Source organism: Aethina tumida, chromosome 1 (genome assembly GCF_024364675.1).
Source record: "Aethina tumida isolate Nest 87 chromosome 1, icAetTumi1.1, whole genome shotgun sequence".
Lineage (NCBI taxonomy): Eukaryota > Metazoa > Arthropoda > Insecta > Coleoptera > Nitidulidae > Aethina > Aethina tumida.
In genome coordinates, this window is record NC_065435.1 from 105,640 (window position 1) to 127,680 (window position 22,041).

The 22,041-nt window shown below is 29.9% G+C and overlaps 4 protein-coding genes across 6 annotated transcripts; 2 read left to right on the forward strand and 2 right to left on the reverse strand.

The window, feature by feature from the left end:
• The first annotated feature begins 18 nt into the window (after positions 1 to 18).
• LOC109597313 (ceramide glucosyltransferase) lies at positions 19 to 5,036 on the forward strand. Its single transcript, XM_020012963.2, has 7 exons — positions 19 to 488; positions 920 to 1,061; positions 3,361 to 3,565; positions 3,879 to 3,991; positions 4,051 to 4,316; positions 4,406 to 4,595; positions 4,699 to 5,036. The coding sequence occupies exons 1-7, from the start codon at positions 391 to 393 to the stop codon at positions 4,876 to 4,878; spliced, it is 1,194 nt and encodes a 397-aa protein (XP_019868522.1). The 5' UTR covers positions 19 to 390; the 3' UTR covers positions 4,879 to 5,036.
• Positions 5,037 to 5,777: 741 nt separating this feature from the next.
• LOC109597300 (protein DENND6B) lies at positions 5,778 to 9,978 on the forward strand. Of its 2 annotated transcripts, XM_049961113.1 has the most exons (7): positions 5,778 to 5,976; positions 6,028 to 6,300; positions 6,521 to 6,706; positions 6,914 to 7,104; positions 7,346 to 8,018; positions 8,141 to 8,351; positions 9,771 to 9,978. In XM_049961113.1, exons 1-6 carry the CDS (start codon positions 5,857 to 5,859, stop codon positions 8,336 to 8,338), a joined length of 1,641 nt encoding a protein of 546 aa, XP_049817070.1. In that variant the 5' UTR covers positions 5,778 to 5,856; the 3' UTR covers positions 8,339 to 8,351; positions 9,771 to 9,978. The 2 variants fall into 2 exon arrangements, with proteins under 2 accessions (XP_049817070.1, XP_019868509.1); XM_020012950.2 differs by having other exon boundaries at positions 8,141 to 9,978.
• Positions 9,979 to 10,005: 27 nt separating this feature from the next.
• Positions 10,006 to 13,561, reverse strand: LOC109597315 (proton-coupled folate transporter-like). 2 transcript variants are annotated; one of them, XM_020012967.2, is made up of 6 exons: positions 13,549 to 13,561; positions 11,813 to 12,394; positions 11,333 to 11,758; positions 11,040 to 11,279; positions 10,317 to 10,557; positions 10,006 to 10,264 (listed from the first exon to the last, which is right to left on the reverse strand). In XM_020012967.2, the coding sequence occupies exons 2-6, from the start codon at positions 12,369 to 12,371 to the stop codon at positions 10,162 to 10,164; spliced, it is 1,569 nt and encodes a 522-aa protein (XP_019868526.1). In that variant the 5' UTR covers positions 12,372 to 12,394; positions 13,549 to 13,561; the 3' UTR covers positions 10,006 to 10,161. The 2 variants fall into 2 exon arrangements, with proteins under 2 accessions (XP_019868526.1, XP_049824337.1); XM_049968380.1 differs by lacking the exon at positions 13,549 to 13,561 and having other exon boundaries at positions 11,813 to 13,361.
• Positions 13,562 to 14,201: 640 nt separating this feature from the next.
• On the reverse strand, positions 14,202 to 21,756 carry LOC109597323 (zinc finger protein 474). Its single transcript, XM_049961590.1, has 8 exons — positions 21,039 to 21,756; positions 18,119 to 18,375; positions 17,592 to 17,705; positions 16,209 to 16,301; positions 16,049 to 16,144; positions 15,401 to 15,590; positions 14,916 to 15,167; positions 14,202 to 14,831 (listed from the first exon to the last, which is right to left on the reverse strand). The coding sequence occupies exons 1-8, from the start codon at positions 21,679 to 21,681 to the stop codon at positions 14,692 to 14,694; spliced, it is 1,785 nt and encodes a 594-aa protein (XP_049817547.1). The 5' UTR covers positions 21,682 to 21,756; the 3' UTR covers positions 14,202 to 14,691.
• Between the last annotated feature and the right edge of the window lie 285 nt (positions 21,757 to 22,041).

Below are 22,041 nucleotides of genomic sequence, written 5' to 3' on the forward strand. Positions count from 1 at the left end.
TGCATACATCGGATTAAAAGTTTTATTATAGGACACTTACTCAAACTCCGTCATACATACATACATACATACAAATATTACTGAATTATTACATTATTATTTCAATAAATAAATATTTATTCCAGTTAACGCACGAGATAATATAGGTATTGAGCAAATTACGGAACGCACTCGTTGTTTGACTTGAGCGTAACCGGCCAGACAGGGTTTTGCACTCCCCTCCGTAACAAAGCTTATTGATGTATCTTAACACGGTATACTCTGTTTTTGAATGTGGTTCATTAGTGGTTCTAAACCACTTATTAAATGTACATAATTAATAATTATATGTATACAATTGTGATATGAAGTAGTTTAATTAATAATGACCAATTTTTTTAAACTAATGTTATGGCACCAATGATTTATCCTTTATATGGATTTGCAATAGTCTTTTTTGTATTTTGGTGTGCTATGTGGATTTTGCACTTAATAGCAATATTCTATGGGTATGTATACTTTATTATATTCATGTTATTAATTGTCTTAAGTGCTCTAACCTTAAAAGTTATTAGTTAGGTTCTTAGAACATATATTTGTTTTCTGTGGAATATTTGTTATTGCTTACAATACGTGACACACATGAATGTTAACACAATTTATCATTTTAATACGTATATTACTTAACAAGATAAAGCAAAATATAACAAATATATATATATGTCTATTAGTTAATGTTGCAAACATGATTTTAAAATCAATTGTTAAAAGAATAAACAACTTTTGTGTTGGGCAATATTTGTTTTATTGATTTGACAAGTTAGTCATAAAAATTAATTTTCCATGGATACCAAAATGTTATTTATAAAATATAAATTATTTTCCTGTTTTTAAAATTATTATTTGACCTTTAATATTTTTTAATAAATTTTCTTTTTAGCAAATATAGACTGCATAAAAAAATACCACCCATTGACTTGGAAAATCCTCCACCAGGAGTTTCAATTTTAAAACCACTCATGGGGGTGGATCCTAACTTATCATCTAATTTAGAGACATTTTTTACTATGAATTATCCAAATGTAAGTATGCTTGTAATTATTATAAACTAAATGTGTTTAGTTGTTTATCAATATATACTGTTGCTCTCTAAGATCTGACAAAATCTTGGAAAAAGAGAAAAGCTAAATTTATTGTCCACCTTTAATTTATACAAGATATGTGTTTGGCTCTTGGAACTGTATGATTTTGAATCAGATCTGCAGATCCTGATCTGTATCTTTATATGTAGGAAATTAAAAAATGTTTCTACAGCAGAATTAAAAATTGCCTTAAAAATAGACTTAACAAATGTGGCGCCAAATATTACCAACCAATTGAATTCAAGTTATTGAAATTCGATTGTGGTTATTAACTCAATTATACACAATTTACATGCACTGTCCTACTTATCATTAAAATTTGTAGGCATTCAGTACACTGTATACCATATATTCGTTAGATTTATTTTATATACCGCATTATAAGATTCAACGTAACGATAGCATCCTCTAATCGTAATGACTCAATGTACAATCAATCAATATATTAATACTAGTGTTGATCTTCAATTCGTCAGCTTTCAGAATTACAAAGGCTCATAATCGTCGTTGAAATATACTTGTAATTAGAAGAAGTAATTTCCAGTAAAAATTTTCAATTCAAAATTTTTGGAAAGTTATTGAAAGAATATTTCATTTTAATTCTGAAGAAATATGCCAGATTATTAAGACAACATATTTTTTTTAAATCAATGGATTTAAATCCTTCCAGTTTTTATTTATTTAAATTATGCACATAAATAGAAATGAAACTGTTTGTTTATTCAGTTTCTTTACTACAAGTTAAGTTAATGCAATAAAATTTAAAATATAAGACATTTGAATTTATCCTTTATTTAAGGACAACTTATAAATAACTGGCTGTGATGAAATTGTAACTGAAATCACTATCAACTTGACGAAATAACCAATCGCAACAATCGTATTTGTTTAAACAATACAACAGGACCGTACTTGCACATTTGCTTAATTCTATCTAATTTGTTTAGATTGATTATCACAGGATATTTCAAATAAAATACTATGTACGTATATTTAAAAGTTTAATGATTACTTTTCTTTAACTCTTTATGAATAAATAATTTAGAAATTTTTAAAAAATATTGGTAGAATTGAAAATAACAAAAAAGGAATAATTTTTATGATCATCTAATTCATTGGGTAAAAAAAATACCAGAAATACGTGAGAAATAACTTATCAGTTTCATTGCCATTGTTGTTAAATTATATAAAATACTAAACTACATAGAAACTTTACAGTTCGACAATATTGTTATACAAGATTGTTTACAAAGAATATCACTTTTTAAATAATAACTGCGTCATATTTGGCCCGACTAGATACCTACACCACACATAGTTCCCAAATTTTTCATTGAAATTGAATATATGTATGTAAATTACTGGGGTGTTCCCATCTTAAATATGTACACTATATATATAAAAGAGTTTTATGGTATTAGAAAAAGCTGTTTTTTAAATATTGAAACACAAAATTTTAAAAATGATATCACCTAAAATGTAATCCATTTAGCTCAACAACTTGGACTAATTAAAATATAGTTCTGACTTAATTACAACCTAAGGTTAATAGAGCAGTGTAAATTAAATTTTGTAATTAACCCCTGTTTATACACTAATTCGGAATTAAGACTCCAATTGGATACTAGTGTTTATCTCGTTGATAATTTTATCGTGGCTTTTGAAGTATTAAAATTAGTTTCCGAGAAAAAATTATTTAACTATTAATAGAGACCGAAGAATCTCAGTTCCTTTCAAAATAAAACGTACCTCATCCCAAATTAATTTCTGCGAAACCTAAATTGTCCAGATCGATATCTCAAATATGTAATTTTAAGATCAAAAGGTGCTCAAGGGTACTCACTCACTCAGGGTAATCATCGGTAAAGTGGCATCTGCACTAAGGACTATTTCGGTGGCAACATAAGAAAAACACTGAAACCCAAAACACCCCAAATTAATAATAAAAATTAAACTTAAAATAAATTGTACAAAAGAATGACAGACGTGATTATGATAATTAAATGCATTTTTATTTTTTATTACTTATTTTATACAGCAAGATATTTTAACTTCCTCGACGGTGCATTTATTGATTACGGTTGTTCCATTAAGTAGAGTTTGTACAATACATGTAATTTATTATTATTATTATTATTATTCATGAAATCGACTAGTTTTTAAAGGAGTATAAATTGTTACCTTCGTATTACTATATACTAGTTATTTGAAATTAAATTAAATTAATTTTTTGTTTTAGTATGAACTCTTATTTAGTGTAGAAGACGAGAAGGATCCAGCAATTGACTTAGTGTATATCTTAAAATCTAAATATCCAAATGTGGAAGTAAAAATATACACAGGAGGTTCGACAGTCGGCGTAAATCCGAAAATAAATAATATTAATACTGCTTATGAAGCAAGTGCTTATGATTTAATTCTCATATCAGACAGCGGAATTAGAAGTAAGTCACCTAGTGTTTTGTGATTTCTCAAGTCGAGTCGTTACTATAGTGCCCATAAAATTAATAATTATTTATTAAGAATATATATTTTGACCTGCACAGTGAACATACTACATGCAGGACCATACATTGAAGCCTCTTAGCCTCTTTGAAGCCAGGTTTCATCTTCAAAACTAAACTTGAGGTCAGTCATTATCTCTCAATAATAAATAGATGATGATACGTAACGACTCAACTAACGAAATCAAACAATCTGCTCGTCGTTCTTGTGTCTATTTCCTATAAATTGACACAAACAAATTTTTGTTTTCAGTGAAAGAAGATACTTTATTAGATATGGTTAGTCATTTATCAGAAAAGACGGGTATAGTGCATCAAATGCCTTTTACGTACGATAGAAGTGGATTTGCAGCAACTTTAGAAAAAGTATACTTTCATACTGACGTTTTTGATATATTCAAATTATTATATTTATTTAATTTTAGATTTATTTTGGAACTGCACAGGCTAGAATATATTTAACTGCCGATTTCGTTAAAGCTAATTGCCATACGGGAATGTCGACACTTATAAGGAAAAAGGTTCTAGAAGATGAGGGGGGTCTCAAAGCGTTTGGCTGTTATTTAGCAGAGGATTATTTTATAGCTAAATATTTTTTGGACAATGGCTGGAGAGTGGCCGTTTGCAGTCAACCTGCGTTGCAAAATTCAGGCACATGTGACGTTCATAGTTTTCAAGAACGTCTTTTAAGGTATACAAGTTTAAATTTCAAATTGATACTTCTTTTTCTTCTCTATAAATATCTAATAATTCATGGTCTATTTATGTTCTTTGTTACAGATGGGCTAAATTAAGGGTAGCAATGATGCCTCAATTAATAATTTTTGAGCCTCTATCCGAATGTGTAGTTATTGGAGTTTTTGCGGCGTGGGCAACGTCTTATTTATTTAAATTTGAGCCTTTAGTTTTTTATTTAATTCACCTATTATTATGGTTTATATGTGATTGGATCCTTCTATCTGTCATACAGGTATTATTACATTAATTTTCTATATTTATAAAATTTGTTATTTATCATTCAATATTCGTTATTGAAAATATTATATATCCTCTAATATGTATCTTTGTTTCAGAATGGAACGTTACCGTTTAATAAAGCAGATTTTATTATTGGCTGGTTATTCCGTGAAATGTCGGGTCCTTGTTTATTTTTATTAGCCTTTAAAAGTCCAGCCATACGATGGCGCAACAGAATGTTCAAACTATCCTGGGGTGGCATTGCTCAGGAGATTAATCCCCGCATCAAATGTTGATTATTTATTCAGAATTAAAATATATTCTATGTATCTATTTGTCATTGCCAATATTTAATTAATATATTTAAATTAAATATATTACAATTCTTAATTTATGTTACAAATGACCACAAGATCTAATTTTTTAAGTTAATAAATTTAAGATTGAAGTGACATATCGTTTTTTATTTCCTGCATTCTCATTTATATTATTTTACACCTAATTTAGAAAGTGAACATTATGAACAAGGTCAACATTTTTAATAAAATTTTATTACAACGGAATATAAATATCAGAAGTATTGGAATACAAGAAACTGATCCTAAGAAATTACCATACTTTTTTCTCAGCACAAACAGTGAACACATCGGACATTATTTTGAACAACAATATATTAAATTGAAGGATGAAATTGTTTTAATTTAAATTTATCTACAATATTAAATCTATAAAAAATAAATATAATAAATACCCAAATTGAATGATAGAGATGAGAGAAACACCTTAATTTTTACATCTAGTTACTCTTTTTTACCTCTATTATCATTTATCATTCTCTATTAGCATTTATTAACTCGTATCCTATAAAATGTTTCACAAAATCTGTAACCTGTTGTTACTTGTTAAGCCATAATATAAGAATTAAGAGGAAAAATATAGTTTTTTGAGATGAATAGATAACGGTTCTTTATACGAGAACAAAGAAAGTCTCAACCATATATCATCTTAAGGACCATTTGCCAGTCAATGTATATTAGAAACTTTTTGACCTACTTGTGGACATGAAATGTACTGGTGAAATACTGCGCTTTAATTTCGAGACACCCTATGTTATTGTGTCGCAACAATGTCATTCTCTTTTACTTTTTCTATGATATGTATTCCTAACCTAAATTTGGTCTATGCGACTAACTTCATAACATAAAATTGTTTTTTAAATATGTCGTGTTAGTTAATTGTGTTTTTGTGTATATTAAATAATTGACGTTGCTAATATGTCAGATGGTACAAATGTAACAAATGGATTTGAACAACCCATTAGTAAAAACTTTAACAAGTGGTTACATTGTATATGTATTGTTACTTTTGACTTAGAAATAGGACAGGCACTTGAGGTTTGATAGACATACAAAATGTAAACATTGCTTACAGTAACTTCATTTTAGTCTGTTTTTCCAAAAAATGTGAAACTGACTAAACAGGAAATTTCAAACATATGTTACCTAGCATTCCCTGACTCGAATTCAGGCTGCATGGGTGACACAAACTTTATAATAAGACTGCAAACTACCCAGGGTAAAAAGCATCTAAATCAAGAATATGAAAAATATAACTCAAAATGTCCAACGGCACTTCAAATTGATGGATCATATTATTGGGGATATGTTTACTTTAGACAAGTCAAAGATATTACATTGCCAAGAGGATATTTTCAAAAGGTAAGCAACATTTATTTATATATAATTAAATTCAAATAAAGATAAGATTCATGCTTGAGTGTAGATGTTTACAGTTATTTTAAATAACAAATAAATATGTTATATTGCTTTGTTTTTGTTTAATTGTTAGTAAATAAGATGTTTTAGAAGATAAGCTTTTATTTGTTTACCAAATTATGCTTTAGTTAAATGATTTTAAATCTAGTTTTCTTTCTTTCAGAGCGTTGTGATAATTTCGCTTCTTCCATTTAATAATCTGTTTAGTAAAATCTGTAGTTTTATAGCTCCTGAATATTTTCGTTGTGGAGAAGTTAGTCTAGAAGCAGCCTGCTGCAATATTGACCAATGGCCACCACCTACACCTGGAATTACACAAACTTTGCCATTATTAGGTTCAAATTTTACAGTAAGTGATCATTTAATGTTTTATTAAATTTAAGATATGCTACCACTTAATAGTTTTCCATTGGACATACACTCACATGAAATTTTCTTCTAAAAAAACCAAGAATGTCCTCATTAAATATTTTTAGAAATGTACTTACTCACTAAGTAGTTTTGTGATAAAATAATTGCTTAATATATTGTATTATATTTTTATAATTTATTTTAGTCTACCATTCCAAATTCAGCAAGTTGTACACCAGACAGCAGTTACGTAGATAATATAAATTTATTTGAAATTTTGCAACCTGTACTATCTCATTTACATCTATTATGGGAACTAGTACTAACATCTGAACCTATTGTGATAATGGCATCATCACCTACTCACTGTTCATCAATGGTTTTAGCTTTAACTAGGTAAGTACACTATCTGTTTAATGGTATGGTCCTGTTATTCCCAGTTTTCTGCATTATGTGAACAACAAAATAAACTGAGACGTTTTTTGTTGGACTTTTATAAGAATTTTTTTTAAGAAATCGACTTATTATTTAGAAGTGCATGTCTGTCTGTGTCTCAAATTTGGGACAAGTTATGAATCACCTTGTATTATCCAATATAATGTATAACTACTATTTATTAAATTATTTCTATTTACAGAATTATTAATCCACTTCAATATTGTGGCGATTATAGGCCATATTTTACAATCCATGACAGTGAATTCAAACAATTCACCAACAGAATTCAGGGACCTCCACCAGTCATCATTGGCGTAACAAATCCTTTTTTCGCAAAAACATTACATCACTGGCCTCATACAATACGTTTAGCAGAGGATGCAGTTTCAATACAAAACAAATATAAACTGAAGAAAACTGCTCCAATGAAATTTATAGACAACAATCCAGGGGTGTATACTGCTTATAAGTCATTCTTGCAGAAAGACAAAACTATTATTAAAAAAATTATGAACGGCGTCAATTCTAAAAGGCCAAATGAAGTGCAATCAGCTTTGTTAAGAAGACATCTTTTAGAATTAACTCAAACATTCATGATCCCCCTTGAAAGGTATATAGCGAGTCTCATGCCCCTTCAAAAGAGCATATCTCCATTTAAAGCTGCACCAATTCCTCTTCCATTTAATCCAGATAAATTTTTTGCGAGTTTGGAAATGGCTGGTCCCCAATTAACAACTCCAATTAAGGGAGATTGGATAGGTTTATACAAAAGGTTCTTTCGATCCCCGAACTTCAAGGCTTGGTTCCATGAGAGATATGCTGAATTGACTTCAAAGTTGCAAGCTTTACATTTGGAAGCTCTTGCAAAAGCAGTAAGCATTAATTGTATTAATTGTATTGATATTGAAAATCTAAAATTAATAGGCAAATTATTTAATTTAAATTAAGTGTCAGAAATTATCTGATTAATAAAATTTGTTGTTTTTGTTAATAGGACCTTAAGGATTGGGTTCAGGGTAAACCTGAGGTAGAAGTAGTTGACATGATAATAAAAATGAAGAACAAAATTAACAAATGTCGCGAGAATGACATTCCAGTTAGTGAATCTATCAAACAACAATTAAACCAGAGGTTGAATGACATCCTGAGTCAGCTACCTGATGATCTGAAGAATATTTTGCAAGTTTCTTGATACTTGCTCTATGGTAGATATATTATATGAATAAGTGTGGCTCAAGATTTAATGACTATAGTCTTAAATCATTAAAAGTAAAGAGTAAATTAATTTTGAAAGGTTGGTCTATTTTTATATGACCTTTTTAATTTCAACAATATGTTATATTAATATCCTTTGTATAGAATACTTTTTTCCATTTTTAATATGTTTCTTGATTGTAATTGATAGACATAAGTGTGTTTTCAATTTAAAACATTATATTGGGTCAATTATAATGTAATAAAAAGAAGGAAATTCACAAGTTATAGTTATAGTTATTTCTTCTTTCTGATGCCTTAACTTTATTTTAAAATTATTATTATTATTATTATTAGTTATTGTTAACTTATGAATTCAACTCATACATTAGCTTTCTCTAAACACATCCAGTTAAACTAAGGCGTTGTCAGTGAGTATAAAGATATACAACCTCCTTGTTCATTTTTTTCTTCTGATTTTACCATTCAATGTCGATTCGATTATAAATGAGTAAAGTTACTATATGTTAACATATAGACACAATTTTATTAATTTCTAATTGTGGTATACAAATTTAAATAAATAGTGATTTGAATTGAAAGCATGTTACACAATTTTGTTTATACAAATGTATCAATATTCTAACCTTTCAACTAAATATAATACATAAAAATAAAAATTTTTGATACGCAGTTTTTCAAAGAACTTAAGAAAACAAATGTATTTTTTACAAAAAACATTCAAATGGTGTTGTGAATTATGTGTCAATTTTACCCAACCGGGTATCCGATTGTCTGAATATTGTTAAAGGTCTTTTCACATATTGAAAACTCAACTACAGCAGTTATTTGATGTGATTTATTTTTGTCCATAAATTTGTGCAAAAATTTACACCCCATACTTACTAACACTTCTGTTTTGGGTCAACAGGTTTATACACACGTGGATTTACTTGTGCTCTAGTTTAAAATTTCTTGCACATCAAATACATGTATTTTGGGGTCAAGCTTTGTATATGTATGTAATGTGTCTAAAAAGAAATTAGTTCTCTTATTTTTTTTTTTAATTAAAAATAGATCTTTTGTTTCTGTTTGTTTCCAAATAACTCTGTGAGGTGAGAGTAGAGTGAAAAAATACTGTACATACGAACAATTTAATATGAGAGTTTTCCGGACAAATTTAGCGATCTCTAATAAATATAATAAATGTTGTATACTCTCCGGAAAAATGTCCGATCATATTCTCTAAAAAGTTACGAAAAATTGCTATTGAATTTAAAATTCAACTGACTTCAATGAAATAATTATGTCACTATTATTAAATGTTATTAAGAAGATTTAAGAAGAACGAGGAAACAAACTGTTTGAACTTACAACCAACTAACTAAAATGTATTGGAATTTTTCGTTAATAATTACTTTTGTTTAAAGTTAGGTACCATGGCCAAGTTTAGACATCAGTAGACACACTAGTAAGGAAAATTTCACATAACAGGTTTGCGATGAAATAGTTTTTTAAGGACGTACGATTTTTGTAAGAATATGAAGTCAGTTTTAGAGTACAATTTTTTTAATAAATTTTCATATAAATAATTTCTATATTGTATTGTTTAAGAGAATTAAAATATTTTGATCAGTTTATATGATTTTTATTTCATTCCTTTTTTAATACTATTAAGTTTTTCATATTCTTTATAGAATTTAGAAGAAAAAAGGTACTTTTTTCTAAATTCTAAAATGATAATAATAATTAAATGCACATCATCTTATAAATAATGATAAATAAGGTATTTTAATTGTATTGTAAATTCTGAATTTTAATTCATTTATTTTCTTCATCACTTTTAGTATAATCTTTCATCAATTTTGATGATTCTGCCAATTTAATTTCCTTTTTGTCCTTTGTGTTTTCCACGTATAGCCAACTACAAAAATAATCATTAATATTACATCAACTAAATACATAATTACATTTACAAAAAAATTAAGACTGCTGGAATTGTCAATATTCCGCCTGCTAAAAAAAATGCTCCAGGTAAACTATTCATGGTTTTTGAATACAAAAAACTGTACAATGGTCCATAAACCAAAGGTATGATAGCTTCACAAACGCCAAATAGGGAATTGACTTTTCCCAATTCATTCGGAGGAACTAATTTAGATATTAGTGATCTTAAAGCGATAAATGACGTTCCATTGAGTATTTCCACAAAAGCACCTGCAACAAAAAAGGACTTAAATAACGGTTCTAAAGTTTTGCGTATGTTTTCCATCTCGGTGGGGCTCTTAACATTTGTACCCATGCAATTTTTACGTTGATATATGTGTTCCTGGCTTATCAATGTTTTGTTGTTTTGAAGTTAGCGTCTATAACAAGGTAAGTCCTTCTATTCTGAAGCACCCCCAACAACTGGGAAGCCTCCGATTAGACCGCTTTACTCGGTCCCAAGTTCGAACCCACAGCCGGCTTTTATCGCTTTCCACTGTGACATCAGAGCAGCAGAATAGAGCTCTAGAGGTGAGAAGTAATTAATACTATAATATTATTTAATATAAAGATAAACGAGAAATCATCGCCATGATCAATTGCAGAGCATCAAAATCCACTGGAGGCATATTACGTAAAAAGAGATTGGACAGTGAACTTTATTGAACTATGAGAGCAAGAGTTTATTTCAACACATAGTTACATAAACCTACCTAAGTAGAGATATTCAATTGTCGGTGCAAAAGCGTAAACTATCGAAGCTAAGATCTTGCTAGTACTTGAAATTATGCCTAGTATTGCATCATCCACTTGCAGAAATTTGGTGAAAACCATTAAAGAGAACAGAGTTCCAAAAATATGCGTCACAAACTGAACAGTTGAAAATATACTGTATCCTATAGAATCCCAACCAAACTTGTATCGTCCAAATAAATATACTACATTCATTTCACCTAAAATATTTTCAAATGATATCTAATAAACTAAATTATATTATTTTTATTACCATGAATAGGACCAATTATAAACATCGCCAAAATCATGATTAGACAAATCCGTAGCCTTCTATTCCTTTCGCCCTTTTTAAATACTACCTTAAATGTTTCCTTTACATATCTTACATCAAAAAAATCTAAAAGTGAATTCTTGTATTTTCTATTTGACCCTTCTTGTTTCACGTCTTGTTCAGTTTTTGTTATATCATTAACGAAAAAGATCCCATATATCAATCCAATAATATACATAATCAAACCTAACACATACACTCCATAAAAACCAGTGAACTTAAATGAAACCCCACTCAAGGCGATACCAATGCCTATACTAACATTGGAGAACATATTTACTGCACCTATTCTCAATGTTCTTGTTTCTTTACTAGTTATGGTGCTGATGTAACTAAAAACGCCCATAAACATGCAAACCCACCCTCCTAAAAATAAATTTAATTAATGTTTAATTAAATTAAATTAAATGTAAAATTTACCTGTGATTGCTGGTAAAGACTCTACCAGGACATTAAATTCTATTGGAAGCTCGAAGAAAAAGTACGTAGAAATTAAAAGTCCAAGGCACATGCAAATTTCTCCTATTATAGGTATAATTATGCAAGGTTTCCTCCTTTTCTGCCTATCACTCCAAGACCCTAGGAACAGCAGGAGCACTGTGGGGAATAAACTTTGCAGTACATTCTTGTACATAGCTCTGTTTGTAACCAGTTGCTGTACTTGTCGTTCTGCAATTTTGTAACCAACAAAAGATTCATTTTTGGCGGTAAGTGCATCGCATGTATCAATATCGAGTTGCAAATTGACTCTACAGGCTTTCTCTAAGTTAAGATTTTGGGTGGCTATGACTGACATCACACTGGGCAAAATGTAACACATCATTATAGGCTCGACGGTTATATTCGTGAAAATTACTTTCAATTTCTGGCAGAAAGTTTTCTGGCTACTTAACTGGGTCATTAACTTCACATCTTTGGTTTCGTCCGAAACCATGATCTGAAGGCCGGCTTCTATACTTTTAGACTTTTCCAAGGCCATGTTAATTTAATTATATAAGTGTTCTAAAATATTAATAAAACTCATAAATTTTTATAATATAACTAAAAATATAAAATTACAAAACTTGTGTAGTCGACAGTAGTTAGTGTGTATGGTATACATACAGCATACACACAACCAAACTTGGAAGTTTTACATAGAGCAAATAACAAATGTGAATTGTGAATTTCTTAAAAAATAATTATTAAAACTAGTGCAGTAGTGCAACAATGCTTTCCTCATTCTTCTAAAATTTTTTAATTTATTGAAAGGGATATTTTGAAGGGCTCTAATTCTTCTTTTAACGTTGTCCCATAAGTGCTCAATGGGATTAAGATACGGCCAACAAGAGGGACACCCTAATTCGGTCACATCTTTCATTTTATCCTGCATAAATAGGAAAGAATCCCCGAAAGCACCTCTCCAGAGGCTTACTACAGGTTGTAGCACTAAATCCACATATCGTTGACCAGTTAGTGACTGCCTAATGGGAATCAATCGATTCTGGTCTCCAATCAGTCTCCAAAGTTTTCATGCTTCAACAAAGAACGACGTAAGCAAGCGTCTTCTACTAAATAATTCTCGAGTACAAAGTCTCTAATAGTTTCGACCGAAAAAGATCAGGATGGGACGTTACGGGATTTCTTTTTGCTATTTGAGCTAAAAAATGGTCTTGGTCTTCTGTGGTGACCGACTTCTTCTTCCTCTTCTTCCACGACTTCTCCTAGGCCTATTATTTAGGGTTCCCAACTCCAGAAACCTTGAATAGATTTTCTAAGCTGCCTTGTTCTGACAGAGCAAAAATTCTTCTCTCTTGAACTTCGGATAACACCACATAAGGCATTTTAAATAACATTCACTTCATACTACTATACATGGGAACAGTGAATTTGACACTGCAGGAACAAATCTCCGAGAAACTTTTCTTTCTTGTAAATACTGAATGATTTCATATAAATTTGGTTGTGTGTACTATAGATGAATAAAAATATATCACTTATTAAATTTATTTGTACATAAGTATGTTAATTTTACTTCGCATAAAGAGCCAAACAATAAAATTAAATATTTTGAGAGATCTGAAATCATTAAATGTTGAAAAATTGATTTTTTGTTTCATTCAGATTTTATCCCTTAAAATTTATATTTATGAATATAGATTTATAGATTCACTTACTGTTGTGGGTATAACAAACACTATTCTTAGACAATATTATTTCAAAATATATAACCAACTTCAATGATTATTTCATATCTACTGATCTCTTAAGTTCTCAAATATAATTATTGAGACACATTATCTAATGTTTAATTTAATATTAAACGCGACTTGTTTGTCTTTTTGGTCGAATTAAAGCAACGTACTAACGAAAGATTAATGAAAACTGTTAATTACGGGTATTATTTCAATGGGAAACTATAAAATGAATTGCACATTTTTACAGATTATTGTTTTATTATTTTAAAATAATATTTAGTTAAGATTGTTTAAAGGTTGTTATTATTTAACAATTTAAAATAGAAACGCATAAACTGTAATATAATTTAAAGTAATAAAAATATTATCAATATTGACATAAATTTATTATTTTAATTATGAAGCGTGTGTATTTAAAATTATGAAATAAATGACACCCTACTTTGGATCCCCTGCATAGATAACATTATCAATGTTATAACAATGGTAGACCGCAAGTACTTGGGCTGTCCTTAACCACTTACTAGTTCTGTGCTTATACTGCCAGACAATTCATTCCTCCAGAATTATGGGACGCCTTCCAGGGGGTGTCGAACGACTTGATTTTAGGAAACGAAAAATAAATACACAAACAGGATTAATTCAAAATGTATTATATCGTATTTAAATATAATCACACTTTAACACATGATTCTCAGTTCTAATGTTTACAGTATATCTATTTAATATATTGAGATCCATGTTTAATTCTAATGTTTCCGTTAAAAGGTCTAAAGCTGTTTCTTTATACTATGTTCACTATCTGTATTATTAAGTATATCTAAGAACCTAAACAAACTCAATTTTCATATTTTTGGAGGATATCACAAATTAATATTTGTATAATTATTGTATTTTTAAAATGTAATTAGATATACGAATCAAAGAATCTACAATAATTATGAATTGCACAATGTTGTTCGTTCTGTATGTTGTATGATACTTAGATCTGTAGGTTGACCTCTCGGACATTCCAACTTGAGGCACTCATATATCCACTTATTTCAGTGTCCAATTGGAACTGATTTTTTTTAATGATACCATCTAGATATAAGCTGAAAGCCTCCTTAGACAGTTTTGAAATTAGCCCTTGCAGCTTTTTTCATGTGTGTCCACCCGATCAGGATTGAACGTCCTCATACAGTGTGTACAAGGAACTAATTGACTGAGATGACTCTGCCAATTTGCCTCACTGGTGGCTGCGTAATCGATTTTACCATCGTCTGTAACAAATGTATCCAAGTTAAAATTTGTTCATTTGGATCTTCAGATTAGACATTAAATTTGAGCCAAGAATAGAAACAAACCTGTAAATCTGATGTCAGGTTTAAGAGGATGGGGTCGTCTTTTATGTGGTGGTAGTTTTTCATTTTCCACTTTCCACATCTTCAAACACTGACGTTCATGTATATAAATAGAGTTTACAGTAAACAATTTTCCACATAAGTAACAGGGGAAAAGAGGTGGCCTTTTTGCTGATGGTATCCTAAGAAGTTCCTGTTTTGATACTGACGGTATTGTTTTTTGATCTATTGTTAATTCTGGTTCAACTGAAACAACTGAGTATAAGGAAAGATACACTCATGACAATGTCCAGTGTTGATGGTACGAGTTCAAATCAGGATGGTAATGAGGCAAGAGAGCCCACAATAAACATGTATTGACTCGGGTAATTACACGATCCGATTTCTAATTGTATTTTAGCAGCCTTTATAACCTTTTATACTCTTTCAAAATATAAGAATGCATATACACTTTATTTGGCACAAAAGTAGACATTTCCAGTTCTTACCTTTAGTATTTTCTTCGGTCCATTTTTTCAAGCAGTTTTCTTCGTGCACACTCAATGAATTTGGTTGGTATATTTGATCGCAAAGGCAGTTAGAATCTGTTGATGTATAATCTGTTGTATTGCCCACAAACGGTGCAAGTTGCTCAGTACTTTTTTTCTGTAAATACATTTTGTGAACCAATAAATTTTTCTACTGCTTGGTGAACGGCTTAGCTAGTTCTGCATAAATTCATAGTTTGTTATACTTAATGCTACTATTGTTTACTAGGTAAAATAATTTATATAGTATATATACTCAGCGATCAAAAGTTCTTATTGGGTCGCTTACCTTTAAAAATGATGTAATATTGTGTGATCGATAAGTAAAGTTTTTCTAAATTTTTATGTCTAAAATGGCATATTTTAGGGAGAAAATTGGTTCTACCACTATAACATCTTTAGAAAACCAACGTATGTGTTACTTAAAAAATAATAGATGGTATCTTAAATACGCTAGTGTTCCTCAAAGAACATTCAGAAGTGCCACCGCTACTTGACTGACTTGATTATTTTTGTTGTTAAACAAACATAATTTGAGGAAAAATTAAAATAAATATCTCTCAAAATATAAAATATATACGCTTAAACTGCAAGTAAGGTTCTACTCTAATTGTAATCAGACAATCTCAGGCGGTTGACCACGGTCCTCATCCGTCGATCGAAAATGGGATCAAGTGCTGTGCAATGGAGCAGTGGTTTGTGCATCTTATAAAATGAAGGAAAGTAAATGAGTGTAATGTGTCTTTGTTTAATATAATGATTGATTTACTTTCGGTTGAGGGGTTTTACAACTTCTTTGATGCACCAGTAACCTCTCTGGGAAAAATGTCCTGCCACAGTTATCACAAGGCTGTAGGGTTGTCTAAAAAAGAACGTATTGTTAATTTAGGCCAAATCGACCACTGGGTCTGAAATCTTATAATAACTTAATAAATACGTTTTTTATTTTTTCAAATGTGTCAAAATTTAAGACAAAAATGATTTTACCATATTAATAATGCAGATAAAGTTTAATATTAATTTCACATTTGTTGTGTTTAAGTCTAAAGTAAAAGTTGCATGGAATCAAGTAGTTCAGGACAAAATTGCCTCATTAGATCAATGCCAAGGTGAGTCAATGAGTGTCTGAACCATTGGTTTAAAAAATAATACTGACTAATATGTATTTCACTTTTGTGGAAGCCACTGTCAGTGGTATGTAGGCGACGAGCACAATAGATCACACAGTAAATTATTATATCTTATTATTTATTCTAGATTTTTAAATTCGTTGTTAAAACCTCCACTTTCATCAAAATATGTTTTCGTTTTTTAGCATCTCTGGAAGTCATTATGTTGAATTAAAATATTAAAAGTAAATTCAACATGAACTTCGCCAATTTAGAGGGTTCTAAATCAAGTGCCAGTAGAGAAATGTCTAGTAAAGAAAAGTCCTCTTCGTAGGTTATCGTAAAGTAAACGATAAACCAGCGGGCGACTTCTACTTTATAAGTAGTTTCATCAATTTGAAATAGAAGTAAAAAGGTACTAAAATCAAATGTTTACCACATTTCATCTACAAAAATATTTCCAATCTTTCAAATTACGAAAGAAAAATAAATAATAATTAAATAAATACATTTGACTCTATCTGAAAATTTATGAAAGACTTAAATTAACTAATGGTTTAGAAATGTAATAATTTCACACCCTAATAGTCGAATTGAAACAATAAATTCATCTGAGACACCATGAGTTTTACTTGTCATAATGTGTTATTCTTACTTTTAATCAATCAGTACACTCCAGTAGGAAGAATGTCTTGTTATTGTCGCCCTTCTGATTCTTTACCAGATCCATCGCCGATTGAGATGACCTTTTAAAATTGAATTTAATATAACATAACTACAACTAAACTTAATCAGCCAAAAACTACAATATTTTTTTAATCATTGTGATGAGAATGAAAGAATTCAATTTTAAAAGGATTACTGTATTTACATAAAATGTTATTTTCTAAACTTCCTTTTGCTTTATGAGTTTTTTGTACCTGTGCTGTATGGTAATAGCCAAATAATTTCTTTTATTAGAGTTCATATCAAAAACAAAAAAACTACATTTTCTACCACATTAATTATTATTAGTTTTATATGACTAATAGGTAAGTACGTACCTGAATATCATTCTCTGTTTGCTTATTGGGATAGTCTTGTGTAAGTGCATTATGTGAATTGTCGAGAAATGTGGGTCTTAAGTTTACAGTATTTGGATTTTCTCTTTCCCATTTCTGAAAAAATACACATATACTTATGTAAGTATTCTCTATATATTTAAGGGGCAAGTGAGGTAGGTATGTGTAAACAATTTTTATAGTTCGTACTTTATATTTTGTTATTGTGTTGGAAGAATAGGTATTTGGGTAAGACCACACGGAAAAAATCTAAGCAATTTTATTAACTACTTAAAAATCATTCTCTTCTTGGAGATGTATCGATCTTAAAGGTACGTTGAGACTACTCTTCTCGGGTACGGTACGATTAATCTTGTGTTAAATGACCAATAGCGCTACTAACTCACAAAGAAGGAAGTTTTTTGGCACCAATTTAAATCAGTCCTACACTTGACCATAGTCTTAAAAATTATGTAAGTATCTAAATAAATTTTGTCAAAAAAAACCCAACAATTAATATTATTATTTACCTCTAAACATTTCGGTTCATGTAGAGGTAGAGAAGCAGTCCCAAATTCTCGTCCACAAATATTACAAGTTAGTAATTTTTTGGCTGACCATGCTCTTGTAGTTTTGGGGCTCTCTTCTTTACATGCAGTTTTTGGAGGTGTGTGGAGCAGTTTTTGTGATGGAAGTGATGGCTTTTTCACGTTCGAAATAGGTTGTTTATCAGGATTGTTTTTGGACTTATACTTCATGGCGATAGGCTTTTGCACACTACTTTTTACTGAAAATAAAACATTAAACAAATTAGAATTAGTGTCCTAGCAAAAAAAGTGCATGATATTATATATTATTTACAATAAACACATATGAAACTAGAAACATGATTTGTGGATAGTTTTTTATTGATTAGCTGTTGAAATAGTGCAGAACCTTATTAATAACATCATGAAAATCTAAAATAAAATATGTTTAAACTACCAAAAATTATGTTAAAATGGATCAACAAATTCTAAGTGTTGCATTTTATATTAAAACCAGTAAATTTACCACCTTGCATGTCTTAAGTGTAAATTTAGAATTATTTTTAAAATAGAAAAGAACTACATAGGTAATCCAAGAGGCGTAATTACGTGTATAAAAGTAGTGCAGGAGTTCTTAGCACCCCTAAAATTAGACAGACACATAAAGACTCTTTGTTGTATGATTTATATGAATTTAAAATGAATCAAGTCTCTCACATAACATACGAGGTTAACTACGCCTATGAAGAAATCAATAATGATTTCCTTGAATATATACCATGCCCAAACCCACATGAAAATAACTGTGTTTAATTAACCGAGTTGCCCAGAACTCTGGTACTGACCTTGCATAATAGAAACTAACGCCTTTTGCTCAAACCAAATCTCTCTTTTTGCAGTATACTAGGGTGGACATATATAAAATCATTAAAAGAGAACATGTTCCAAAAAGATGGACATTTAATCAGCTGTTGATAATGTATTATTGAGTATTGTCACACATAATACTCCATCACGAAGTTATAAAGGTTTTAAGGCAACTTTGTATAAGTTCGGTTTTTTTATCAAAATAAGTGTTAATAAATAAAATACTCAATTGCTTAAATTAAATAAAATTGCACAAATGACAGAACTTTTAAACCAGTGATAAAACTAATATCACTGAATTCCTATAACAATGGGCTACTTGTTAACTCAGAATGTCATGTTCCAAAATTGGCAAAATCTTACGATTCTAAATAACCTAATAAAATGCATTTTTATTTTAAATAAAAATTTTACAAAAAATGAAATTTCAAACGTAACACCACATTATTGAAAGAACAAGGCAGGTCATCTCAAAACTCTCTGAACATAATCTATATGAATTCTCTGACATTGTTACAGTTGGATCAGTCATAATAACTGGAGTAACATCTCTTAAAGGAAGAAAATTCGAAAAAACCACCACAGTTATGTCTTATTAAATATTATACTTAAAGTTCAACTTTTGAAATTGTAATTTAAGAGTTTTATCTCTAAAAACATAGCATTGTAGTCCATTATCGTTATGATTAAAAGGTTTCCGTAATAATAGCAATAAAATGATGGAGATCAGATGTAAATCATATAATTAGGCACATAATGTGAATCGATATTTACGCGTGGCAACAATAAACTCGTCACGAACAAAATGTAATATTTTAGTAAAAAACAGTCAACAACAACAAAAAATATAATGAGAATGTTCAGTTTCATGTTGGATGTTTTGGGTCTCAGAGGCGTCAAATATCTATTCGTACCGAATTTTTTTACATGAGTTTTTCGCCAAAGATGAGCAACCATCGTATTCGCCTGATTTAGCTCCGTGTGACTCCTGGCTATCCGCTAAACTTAAAAGATTGCTTCGGGAACATTATTTTGAGTCAATTAAAGTGAAACATGCCGAATCGAAGGTGTTGAAAGCCATTTCAGAAAATGACTATTTGGGGTACTTTGAGGACAAGAAAAAACGTTGAGATAAGTGGATTGCATGCGATGGGGACTAATTTGAAGTCGATGAAATAGATTTGGAAGAATAAATAAGTTTAAAATTAATGAAAATAAATTGCTAGAATAATAAATTGTTAGTTAATTTTTAGCAACTGAATATTTTCAGTTTATTTTAATAATATGTAACCCAAATAACAAAACATATTTTAAATTAGTGAATTATCATATACTGATTGAAAAGTCTTTGATCCTACTGAATTCTGAGGGAGACATCATGCATGACAGAGACAGTAAAAGATTCCCACTACGAAGCAAATTTGCAATTTGCAGACTTTTACTATCTCTGTCTTACATGATGTCTCTCTCAAAATTCACTTCACACATTCTCTCAAACAGTTTTCGATTGGTATAAAGTTAAAATATCTATAGTTAACTTCTTTAACATTTAAATGTGTGAAATTTACAATTAATAATAACATACTAATAAAGTGAATTGCTTAATTAAATTTAAACTTTATTTTTTCAAATGGATCAAACTGCACTTTTATTTTATTTAGACGTAGCCTAACTTCATTCGTTCTAATATTTTTTAAAAAATAGTCACTCATAAAGTGACTAACTAAAATGTTTGTGTTACCAACAATCATAATATTAAAATGTTCATTCTTCAATCAAATAAAAATAGTACCAATAAACTAATTAATAGTAAATCAGTTAGGTCAGTCACCCTTTTTATCAAGTAAATTTCGTAGGTGTTAAAATATTCATAAGTATTATTTCCAGTTTTACAGTGACCAAAACACCCAAAAAACTAATAAATAAAATGAGGATGATTAATTATGTTACGTTCATTGTTCATCATTGAATCATCATTTCATATCTATAATATAAATAATAAAGATAATAAAAATTGAAAAATTATGGATGATTTATTGAATTTGTTTTTACTTGCCAGGTATTTTTTGCACCTCTTCCACTTTCTTGCCAACTTTCAGTGGTGTTGCAGGATGACTGTGAAACCTTTCCGGCTGGTTTGCTCTGCCGCAAGTTGTGCAAGGCTGACTTAAAAATTTACTCGATACGTTTACATCATCATTTAAATTTTTCCGTGGTAATTTTAAAATTTTAATATCCACCACATTTTTACCGTCAGAAGATTTATTATTGTTAGGATCACTGACACTTTTTTTAATACTGCTCTGCTTAGAAATGGCATCAAGTTGTTTTAATCGGTTGTTCGGTCTAGGTACTTTTGATTTTCTGGCACTTTTCACACTTATGTTTTCTTCGTCGAGACTATCTTCGCTGGTTTCACTACGCTTTGTTTTTTTAAATTTTACTGTTGCCGGTCTACTTATTACACCTTTCATTTTTTTAGATTTCAAAATTAGAGGCAAACGACATAAGTTTGATATGTTCAAGAATTCCTTTCTTATGGTGCTCATGTCAATTTTTCCTATCAGGTTAATGTCTAAAACAGTTGGTTTTTCTAATGTTGCTGTTAATGGTCGGTCTTTATCAACATTGTTTTTTGCAATGACACGGTCAGGAGACCAAGTTTTGGTGAACAATTTCAAACTATTATTTTTTGACATTTTATCTTCTATTAACACGTCTTGTAGCAAGTGCAACTACTATTTTAGTTCGCCATGAGTAGCTAACAAACATCGCAGTCTTTCATACTGTACTGAAAACTACTGACTGGGAATGTGTCCAGTATTATTGGTCTGTTAGAGTGTATTGTTCACCCACGCGCACAAGTATTGGAGTTGGGTCGTTTCTTTCTGTTTCTGTTACGACACAAATTGTGAGTCATACACAGAAACGGACCTATTGGAAGTTTCTTTGGGGTTTTATATAATAGAGACTAAATTTATCGACAAATATGCGTCACTTACACATACTGACATACTGATTAATGGATTGTACAAGTGCATGTTTGACCTTGCACAAAT